General features: G+C 41.2%; 1 protein-coding gene across 1 annotated transcript in view; it reads right to left on the minus strand.

Moving 5' to 3' along the window:
* The window catches only part of TAFA2 (TAFA chemokine like family member 2), an 803553-nt gene that overhangs the window by 293051 nt on the left and 498426 nt on the right, over positions 1-12076 (minus strand). Inside the window, exon 3 of the mRNA XM_033959727.1 lies at positions 7115-7221. Coding sequence (XP_033815618.1) covers positions 7115-7221 — 107 coding nt within the window. The remainder of the gene's footprint in view (positions 1-7114; positions 7222-12076) is intronic.

Here is a 12076-nt window from a genome sequence, read left to right on the forward strand (position 1 = left end):
GCCAGGGCCGCCATCAGAAATTTCTGGGCCCCTTACTGAGCAATCCTATTGGGCCCCCCCCCTACACACCCCTTCCCCCCCCTTTTATCCGGGGGGGTGCTATCAGGAAATCGGCAGGGAACAAAAAAAAGTATGACAGCAGTGTTTATTGTTGTGCACAGCAGAAACATAAAGCATAATTTGTGCTATAGTGGCCTAGGACCAATGTTTCCTCTAAGGATTGATGAGGTGTATGCAAAAAAAAAATATGCATGAGCGACAAGTTACATACTCCACAAATTTATGAGCAGGCACGGAGGACGCATTTTTAAACAAATGTAGTTTATCCTTGTACTCCTTATGTATTTTTAATCATCTATGGATATGTTTGTATGTTTATTGTTCAAATGGTTTTATTTATTTCCCCAAATTTATTTTTGTTATACGCATTGAAAATATTTGATATTGCGTTTAAATCAAAATCTCAATAAACTTGAAACTTGAAACGAGTGCCCGTGAGATTGTGGGAGGGTTAAATACTCAAAACTTAGAAGAATAACAATTTACTTAAAGTTTTTGCTACGCCAGCTTTCTGGTATCTTTACATACAGTGGCATACCTAGCATATGTAACACCCAGGGCCCATCATTTTTTGGCACCCCCCCATCTGTAAGAAAAACATGATTTTTAGTAACAAACCACACGTCACACATGAGTACCTAGGAAAAGGCAGCATCTTACATATTGCAGTGAGCAGTACATCAATACACCCATTGTAAAACTAAACAAGCCAGACCAGCACAGATCAATCCTACATCGTCAATCCTAACAGAAAACCATGTCTTACAAACACAAAGAACACAGAAAACACCTTCGCCTAGTATGGAATATGTCATCACAAATGAACCCCTCCCCCTTTTACAAAACTGTAGTGTGGATTTTAGCCACGGTGGTAACAGCCCTGACGCTCATAGAATTCTGAGCATCAGAGCTGCTACCACCACGGCTGGTGCTAAAAAACGCTCCACAGTTTTGTAAAAGGGGGGATAAAATAGAAATACACAATTTCAACGCTCTAGCTCAGAGATGCCCAAACTTTTTGGGCTTGCGAGCTACTTTAAAATGACCAAGTCAAAATGATCTACCAAAAATAAAATTAAAAAACACAAAGCACACTATACGCTGAGAAAATGTTAATTCTGGGTTTTTTCAAAGAGGTCAAGGCAGATGACTCTATGCATTGTCACCTCAGTAACAACCATACAAAAATAGACAAATATACCCCCCATCCTTTTTATTAAACCACAATAGCAGTTTTTAGCGCAGGGAACTGCGCTAAATGCCCAGCGCTGCTCTAGACGCTCATAGGCTCCCTGCACTAAAAAACACTATTGCGATTTAGTAAAAGGGGGCCATAGTGCAAAATATAGACAGCATATATAAATTCAGACACATTTTGATCACTAAATTGAAAATAAAATCATTTTCCTACCTTTGTTTGGTAATTTCATCTGGTTGCACTTTATTCTTCTGACTGTGCATCCAATATTTATTCCCTTCTTTCAGCCTCCTGTATGCTTCCTCTCCTCCAGACCTCATTCCCTCCCCCAACTTTTTCTTTCTTTTTCTATGTCTGTCTTTCTCTGATTCTGTGCCCCATTTTTTTTGCTTTGTTTCTGGTTCCCTGTCCCCCCCCCCCCTTTCTTTCTTTCTTCCTTCCTTACTCCATGCCCCATTTTTTGCTTTTTTTTTCTGGCTCCCTGTCCCCCCACCCCACACACACACCTTCTTTCTTTCTTCCTTCCTGCCTCCCCCATGCCACCACCGCCGCGGAATAGGCTGCTGCCGCTGCACAATCGGGAACAGGCCGAAATCTCCCTGCTTCTCTTCTGCACTGGACCGATCAACTCTCGCCGCCCGACGTGAATTCTAACGTCGGAAAGGACGTTCCGGGCAGCCAGGCAGCGATTGGCTAGCCAGAACGTCCTCTCGACGTCAGAATTGACGTCGGGCCGCCGCGAGAGTTGATCGGCCCAGCAGGGAGATCAAAGACACGGTGCCGGCCTGATCCCCGATGACAGCAGTGAGAAGGGAAGGGAAGCAGGTTGGGCACCACTGCTCTAGACGAGCCGCGAGCCACACGCTAAGGAGAACAGTTGACCTTGGTACGCCATTGGAGCAGCAGCGTGTCTGGCCGGCTCATTCGTTCAAAGCCGCGGGTGGCGGCTCCTTGCGAGATTCGCGCCTGCGTCTGAAGCCTCTCTGATGGTGTGACATCAGAGAGGCTTCCGATGCAGGAGTGGATAGCGCAAGGAGCCGCCAACCCGCGGCTTTGAATGAACGAGCCAGCTGCTGCTCCAAAAGGAAGAGAATGATCGCCTCCAGACCGCGGGCCACAAATAAAACCTGGAGAGCCACACGCGGGCCGCGTGTTTGAAACCGCTGCCTTAGAGGGAACACTGGGGGAGCCCGGGCCCCCTGTCACCTCCGGGCCCCTGAATGCAGGACTGGTAGTGGCCCTGGCTGCAGCTCCTTTGATGGCCCTTTTTAAAGGGAAGGAGAGCAGCTGCGCAGTCCTTGGGGGCGGAGCCAAAGGCCCCAAAGTTGTTGCCGGTGGTCGGATCGGCAGGGCAGTAAGATGGCGGTTCCCCTCCTCTTTGCTCTGCCGGCTGAAGAAAGAGCTGTAGCTCCCTCAATGGCGGTCTCGCCAGGAGTGCAAGGGATGGATGTTCTACCCTAGTGCTGCTGTAAACATATTTTCAAACTTGCAATGGATTGGTGAGATTGTTTATGTAAATAATAATATAAGATAGTTGAGCTTAGATATATTAGTCAAAATATTTTTTCATAGAGCCCATTATAAGAGGATTAATAGTATTAAACATATTTTGATTTTAGAATCTCCTGAATATACATGTGTGCGAAACATGGAGCCACGTTGAGATTCAAAAAATTGCAAACTGCAAAACAAAGATTGCAATAGGTTGTTTTAATTCTGGCTTTCAATACATATGAGAAATTATCACATGGTTAAAGTGTATCAAATATGTGACATGTGAATGTTTTTCACTGACGGAATTTAATACTCGTACACTAACCCTCCTTTTTACAAAACCGTAGCATGGTTTTTAGCGCCGGCTGCAGCAGTAATAGCTCTTACACTCATAGGAATCTATAAGCGTCAGAGCCGTTACCGCCACGGCAGGAACTAAAAAATGTGCTACGGGGGGTAATTTTGGACCCAACCATGTTGAGAGCATTGAAATGAAGGAGAATAAGATAAGTACAGCTTTAATTCATTAAAATTGGATGGACTGTCATTTCAACTAGAAGAATTGTTAAGGACTGTTTTGCAATTGGGAGTACAATGGTCACAACAGTGTGACTATTTCAAAGTTGGAGGTTACACTACTCTGAGCACTTCTTATTGCAAAACTTTTCTTTAAAAAATGCATTTATATAAGAAAATTACAGAAAAGTTGTCTTCCAGTAAGACATTTTTGATTTCTTCTACCATTTGAGTCTTATATCTCTAAATCTGTCATGAATGCTTATTTTTTTCAAAAAAGGAAAGTTAGAAATTGGTTTCTTAACAAGAGGTCCTTTTATTAAGGTGAGCTAACTGATTTAGCACGTGCTAACGATTAGCGTGCGCTAAATGCTAAGGCGCCCATAGAATATAATGGATGCCTTAGCATTTAGCGTGCACTAATCTTTAGCAAGCGCTAAATTGGTTAGTGAGCCTTAATAAAAGGACCCCCAAATGTTCTCAATAAGTTCAGCTACACTATTGGCAGTCATGCAATACTGATCTAACCATTACAGATAATCACTATTCTGCTCACCCTTGTCAGGCCCTTTTCCTACTCTATTGCCATATTAGGCAGCTAATGAGGGTTTGTTTGTTTTACTGCTATTGCCAATCCCAGGGTAAAAACAACAACAACCACCCTTTAGCTGCTTAATGCACCCTAGTAAAATGTTCCCTAAATGTCTTTGAATGGCCCAGCCAGATCCCTGCCCATGAACACTCCCCAAGGAACTTGAAAAAGCATGAACAAATTTCAAAGGAAAATAGAGTAATATTGATAAATCTAGGTATACACAGTTGATGGAGACCTACCTAAACAGAGACAGAGTAGTACATGCTACCAAACATACCTCCACCAAATCAGATGAATAGAGACTAGAAGTCTGCATGGGAACAGGGATCGCGGGAATCCCGCGGGTCCCGTGGGAATCCCCCCTAACCCATGGGACTCCCACGGGGATTCCCCTCTGGCCCACGGGACTCCCACGGGGACCCCCCTCTAGCCAATGGGACTCCCACAGGGATGGAAGGCTTTGGAAGCAGGGTTTGTCCATATAGTATAATGGACTCATTAGCCTTAGTAAAAGAGGGGGTTTATAAGTTAATTACCTGAATAGAAAACAAAAAAATGGTTCCACCACAGAAATTCCACAAGGAAAACAGCAGCACAAACACAAAAGAAACTTTGGAATTGATGATCCTGTCAGAAGTAATTGCTGCTTTTTATGGGGACGGGCAGGGATGGAGTTAATTCCTTGCGGGGATGGGTGGGGATGGAAAGGATCCTGACGGGGACGGGTGGGGATGGAGAGGATGGTGGCGGGGACGGGTGGGGACGGAGAGGATCCTGGCGGGGATGGATGGGATTTCTGTCCCTGTGTGCAACTCTCTAATAGAGACATTCCATTTTTGCATTTCAGACTAAGGGCTCCTTTTCCGAAGGTGCGCTAGCGTTTTTAGCGCCCGCACAAGATTAGCGCGTGCTATAGCGCACGCTAGCTGAAAAACTACATCCTGCTTAAAAGGAGGCGGTAGTGGCTAGCGCGTGCGGCATTTTAGCGCGCGCGCACCTTTGTAAAAGAAGCCCTTGGTTTGGGGGGTATATGATTTCTTCCACAGTAAACCATTTTCTCTAGAAAGGTAATGAGTATGGTGTGTTGATGAGTAGAAAGTAACATTTTTAAATGCATGCAAGTATGATGCACTGACGCAAACAGATTGTTAAAAAAAACATTGAAGAGGATATAGTCTTTCTACAGAATTGTAACTAAAGGATCACAGAATTTTAAAATCCTGTTAAAAACACTACAATCAAGTTTGGCGAGTAAAATCTTAAATGGTCCAATGCCTTTATAATTACATGTTACATGTTCTGGATGTTTTAAGGGCCCACTGTCATCGAATACTGGTCCATGAGATTTCCATTAGATTAGACAATAGTAGAAATCCACATAATTTCATGGAACTATACTGCAATTCTGTCAAGGAAAATTTAGTAGAAATGCCTTTTTAAGCATCTTTGAACAGAAACATATTTATCTAGAGTCACTGTAGTAGGCAATAATGTCCATGGTATATAGCTTTAGAAATGTCAGTAAATTTGGTAAATGGTCCTCTTCAATATAAATATCAACCAACATAGCTCAAAAATAGTACATTACTAGATCTTGCAATGAAAAGATCCTATGGTAACAAAACAAAAAAAAAAAAGTGTGAATGTCTCAAAAATATTTCTTTCTAAAGGTTATTTATTTATTTTTAGCATTTATATACCACTTATAGTCAAAGTGGTTTAAAAATAGGTGCTCAAGCATTTTTCCCTATCTGTGCTGGTGAGCTCACAATTTATCTAACGTACCTGGGGCAATGGGGGGGGGGATTAAGGGGCAAATTCTATAAGAAGCGGCCAAAAGTTAGGCGCTGTTCAGCGTGATTCAAGCACAATTGGGTGCTGTTTAGTGAATCACGCTGAGCGGCATCTATTTTGGAGGCGCCCATTAGATAGGCCAGCTTTAGGCACAACTAAAAGTTAGGCACCCATGCGAGCGCTTAAGCACGCTTAAGAACAGTGATTCTGTAAGAAGGCGCCTAACCCGTAGTCACGCACACGTCTAACATGCATAGCGCCTATTTTTTTTTATGGCCGCCTAAATTTTTAGAGGCACCTTGTTAAAGAATCGCGCTTTCTTGATAGACGCCTATGTTTCAACCAGTGCTGATTAAAAAGCTTAATTGAGCTTCTTGTTCAATTTAGATAGGTGCCTATCTAGTTGGGCGTCTCCGAAATAGGTGCCTAACTTTAGGCGCTGGTTACAAAATTTGGGCCAAAGTGACTTGCCCAGAGTCACACGGAGCAGTGTGGGTTTGAACCCACAACCTCAGGGTGCTGAGGCTGTACCTTTAACCACTGCGCCACACATCAAGATCAGAGAACTTGAATATATAAAAATCATGTAATAATACCAGGAAGGTTGTACATTTAAAACTGTCAGATAAAACAAAAGAGGAGCAGTAGCAGCATTTCCTGTATTGGTCACCATAGCAAGAAGAAATCCAGAATTATTTACAAACTGCTTTGCACTACTAAGCCTAGTGCAGACATCCATCAAAGACTAGCACTGTCAGGACAGAAGGGATTAATTCCAGCATCAATATCAGTGCTGCCAGGGATATTACTGTATTACAATGTTGCAGTGCAAAAGTACCAGTTCACACAGTATGATGCTGAATTAGGTGAAAAAGGGTCTTTGTTCAGTCTTGCTTATATTACGTAAATAAACAATAATATGCCTAGTACCCTCTCCAGGAAGTTATTACTGACAGCCAAAGCAATTTGCATGCAACTGAATGATACATGCTACACAGAAATTGCATGTTATAAGGTTTATTCTTAATTTGATCTAGGCTATTTTATAAGGACTGCTTATTTATAAGAGCAAAAGTAAGTTTAAATAAAGAACATAGTCAAACAATCATAGAAGAATTAAGATAGTCTATTGATTTAAAAAATCTGTTCAAGTTGTGATCTGGAGACTTTCTATAAATAATGGTGTCCTAACATCAAGCCGCGCTAGCGGGGTTAGCACGTCGGACATTTCATCACGCGCTAACCCCCGCGGCCGGTTAAAAAACAAATACCTGCTCAATGCAGGCGTTAGCGGCTAGCGCGGCAGGCGTTTTAATGCGCGGTATTAAGCACGTTAAACCCCTACCGCAGCTTGATAAAAGGACCCCAATGTTTAAATGTGCAGGAAATAAAATATCTGGTTACTACTGTAATGAAAGTCACTTGCAATACTTTTTAATATATGGAAAGCTCCTTACCTTTATGGTGGTTTGCTCCAGATGCTAATTTTCCCCACAAAGTTACAACAAATATTATTATTAGCAATTTTCCTTTTGTTGCTTTCTGCAGATATCTCTTATTCATCCTGCAAATAATACAGAAAATACATCAGTTTTAGACGTATTCTGGACTTAGACCACAAGTCATTGCATACTGGTTTTCCTCTCTACTTTTCTGACCTTCTCATTTTATATCATTCCAATTATCCTATCATTTCCCAATATGTCAGCCAACTAGTTTTACCCTTCCCTTCCTCTCTTTATTTTGATCTTACCAGCTGAACTGTCTTCTCATTTTTTGACTACTTGGGAATTCAATTTTCTCCCTCCCCATTTGATAGGGCAGTTAAATTTGATTTGTTTTAAACTGGCCTTAAAACCTCCTTTTCACCCTATGACATTGGAGGATACCACGTTTTGTGGTGACACTGGCTGTCTTTTCCCCTCTCTGTTCTATTACTGATTGTAGGTCATTTCACACATCTCCTGATGACTGATTGTAAACCGCTTTGCTATGACCTTGTTTAAGGTTTAGAAGTGGTACATTAAGACTTCCAACAAACTAAACTAACCAAAATATCAATCCCTCAGATTCTGAATATGGTGCCCAAATTTTGGTGCACTTCCAAGATGTGTGCGCAACTTAATTGGCTAATGAGCCATTAATTATGCTAACAACCAGATGTCCAAATGGAAGTATACAGTATATGAGGGTTGATTCATAAGTTATGATAAGCTTTTTTTTTTTCTTTGAAAGTGTGCGACATGTACTTTTTAATGTTGCCACCAGCGATATTTAGTAGGAGAGAAGCAAAAAAAAAAAAAAGACATTTGAAATCATTGCTGTATTATGACATACAGTGTACAACATGAACAACAAAGTACAAGTACAAACTGTTTAACTGATAACATCCTTCAAAGTAGTCTCCCAGATTGTCTTGTGTGTCATCCAGTTCGTGAGGGACACACTATGAATACACAGTATTACAAGTCATTTCTGCAGTACCGCCCGCATTGTGCAGTACAGGAGGAATGTCCAGAACTATTGCACAATGCCATAATCCTACATGACAACCCTTTGAAGGATGTTAAATACACTCATTCTCAAGCTGATTGTTTGCTTGGTTTAGTGAAACAGCTAACAATTATTACTTCTTTAATAAAACAATGATTTCAAATGGGGTTTTTTGTTTGTTTGGGGTTTTTTTGGTTCTTCCCTACCAGAGAATATTGCACTCATTTCATCTGGTTGCAACATTTAGAAGTACATGTCATATACTTTCAAATATATATATATTATACACAAACACACACCACCATTCAATCTCTAAACTGAGGCCATTAGCCTGTATAGCAGGGGTATCTAACCTTTTGGCTTCCCTGGGCTGCATTGGCCGGAAAAAATGTTTCTGGGGCTGCACAATTGCGCAAACGCTGCAGCAAGACAGAGGAGGGAGCCGGCAAGATGGTAAACACCTGGGGGCAGCAGAGGAAAATACTGCATCGCCCTCAACCGCACAAAATACTTCACGGGGCCGCAGGTTGGACACCTCCGCTGTATAGAGTTTAACTGAAAAATCCATTGCTGCTCCTTGTATTTATTATTGCCACCCTCTCACCCTGTATGCTGCCAATCGCTCTCCATTTGATGTTCTCCCATGAGATAGAACAGTTCACCCAGTGTTGAACCAGCAGGACAGAGAACACCTTACATATAATTTGGGATTTATGCTCTATCAACTGTTTCCTAATTGATCTTGTTGTCCACCCTACATAGAAAAGATTGACTCAACTACAAGGAGCAATGAAGGATTTTCCAATAAATTCCATACAGTCTAATAAGCTCAATTTAAAGATTGAATGGTGGTCTATATATTGGTAAAATTCCATTCCATGCTATCCAAACCACTGCTCTACCGCAGACATATGAAATTATCATGTCTTTTTCAGTACTTATGGACATTTTGGATGCATGCAATCAATACTAGAGTGAGCAAATTATAAAATATGACGACTGCTAGCCTTTTATGTTTTCAGCAGTTCTTGGTTAACAATATGGACATCATTTTAATGGAGTTATTAACATTGGCCAGGATGAGGCACCATATGGAAAATGGGTAGGTACTGAGAGTAGGGATGGGGGAAGGGAAGGGTTAGAAGAAAAGGAAGGAGGAAAAGAAAAATGCTAGAGTGAGTCAGAGGGCAAGTTAGTGGTTGTTAGGTGGCAACAAAGGAGAGAGACATAGAAACAGAGAAAAATGAAGACGAAGATCATATGACCTATCTAGTCTGCCCAACCATGTCATCCACTATCACCTCCTCTCCCTTAGATATCCAACATACTTGTCATAAGCTGTCTTGAATTCAGATACACTATTTATCTCCACCACCTCCATCATGAGGTCGTTCCAAGCATTCATCACACTTTCCATGAAAATGTAATTTCTGAGGTTACTTCTGAATCTGTCCCCTTTCATCTTTATCCTATACCCTCTCATCCCAGAGCTTCCTCTCAGTTGAAAGAGACTCACTTCATGTGCATTTATGCCACATAGGTATTTAAACATCTGTATTATATCTCCCCTTCTCCTGCATTTCCTACAAAGTATACATATTGAGATCTTTAAATCTGTCTCCTTACGCCTTATGCTAAAGAACACAGATCACTTTATAGCCTTTCTCTGCACTGGCTCCATCTTGTTTATATCTTTTTGTAGGTCAGGTCTCCAAAATTGTATACAATATTCTAAATGAAGTCTTATACTGGGACATCAAAACCTCCTTTTTCCTACTGGCCATTCCTCTCCGTATGCTCCCAAGCATCCTTCTAGCTTTCACCATTCCTTTTTTAACCTGTTCAACTATATTAAAATCAACACATACTATCACATCCAGGTCAGGCTCCTCTTTCATACACAAATGTTCTTCTTCTCCTAAACTGTACCATTCCCTCAGGTTTTTGCAGCCCAAATGTAGATGCAAAATTTCAGACTATTCCTCAAACTTCACTAGGTCCTTTCTCATGTTATTCATACCATCAGGAGTATCTACTATATTGAGTATCTATAGCAGTTATATTTGGAGAACATGTGTTGTGATTGTTCTGTCTTTCTCCGTGGATCTCCCGGAGTGGCAGCGCACGTTGTGCTTTTCAACTGATCAGGTGACGTCATGTATTGCTAAAAATTTATTGTTTCAGGAGGGTAATTTATTTGGGCCCCCTGATTACATAGTCAATAAAAACAATTGGCTAAGTCTTCATAGAGAACTTATTAAACTTGAATTACACAGCATGTCATTAGTGGAATATATTAAAAATCATTTAATTCCCCGAGGTTTGAGGATCCAGAACCAGGAATGTTCACTCATAAAGAGACTTTTTTACATAAATGTGCAGCAGTATTAAATAAGTACTCGCTAGATCTGATGGCACTTATTGTAGATACCATCCAAGAAACCACACAGGGGATTACTTCACAATCTGAGGCTTTACACCTCAAGTTAACAACTAACCCTGTTATATCCCCATTGTTTACTCAGAGCACGCCCGAAATACAACAATCACTGGACCAGTTTCGGTGTAAAATCAAACAAGGTAAAATTAAGAAATTTCATCATGATGCCAATGATTATGCTTCAGGCAAAATATATAAATGGATGTACAAACAGGATTATATCAATAAAATCAGCACAGGGGCTGATACCACTGATGATGGTTCATCTCTCAGTGATTCCAGTGGCAGAAGCACCTGTTCCAAATCCCCACATTTTTTAGGATGAGGCAACAGGAGAGGCCACAGAATACGGGGTCGAGTCAAATTGCAATCGGATTCAAGGATACAATCAACCCTACACTCATTTTCAAACACAAATGAATCAGCAGTAATTAACATCTCAGGGACCACATTAACTTCTACTCAAGTTCAAGTCCTTAATAAAGGTTTTTCCTTTGTACCCATGACATCTTTTGATCGTTTCACATATAGAGATATGGTCTGGTTGACCAGAAGTCTTCAAATTATATTTTTTTTTTTCTACCAGGGATGTTAATAGGGATGTATCGTTATTTCATGCAAAATCCCATTGGGTGCCTCCTGGTCCTATGGATCCCAATATCAGGGTCTTTCAGGACTTGGTATTGAGAGATACTGACCAACTAGGGACCGCCCGTGGACATCGCAAGTATTCCAACACGACCCATGCCCAACAGGCTGTGTTACAAACCCTGCAGTCTGATTCTAATTTAATCATTAAACCTGCAGATAAGGGCGGAGCCGTAGTTGTTCAAACTAAGGCTCAGTATTTAGCACAGATTCAGTCCCATATTTCCAACAATGCATGGTACATTCAACTTGATTCTGATCCCTCCCCTAGTTTACAATCTACTATTATGAACGTTTTCCAAGCTGCTCTCACTGACAATGTAATTACAAAAGGGGAAGCTAAATTTCTCACTCAAGTTCCCAGCCATACTCCTACTTTTTACACGGTTCCAAAAAAAATACACAAAACAGTTGAAAACTCCCCAGGGAGACTTATTGCATTCCTTCGGGGCACTGTATTGGAACCTCTTCCAAAAATAGTGGAACATTTTCTTAAACCTGAAATGGCTAAGGCTAAATCTTTTGTTTTGGACACTGCACATTTTCTGAACCGTATTAAATCAGTGTCTGTACAGCAATCTGACCTTTTAATCACTCTTGAGTTAGAGGCTCTGTATAGCAATATCCCTCAAAAGGAAGCGCTCAGGGTTGTGGACTATACTTTATCCTCCTTGCCTGATGATACTCACATATCTAAATCCTCTCTTATGACTTTACCTTCTTTGGTTCTCCCCAAAAAGTTTTTTGAGGTCCAAGGTGAATTTTTTATTCAAACCCATGAGGTTGCCATGGGCACTGTCATGGTGCCTAGCGTTGCCAATCTCTATGTTACAGCTTT

Source organism: Geotrypetes seraphini, chromosome 9 (genome assembly GCF_902459505.1).
Source record: "Geotrypetes seraphini chromosome 9, aGeoSer1.1, whole genome shotgun sequence".
NCBI classification, from domain to species: Eukaryota; Metazoa; Chordata; class Amphibia; order Gymnophiona; family Dermophiidae; genus Geotrypetes; species Geotrypetes seraphini.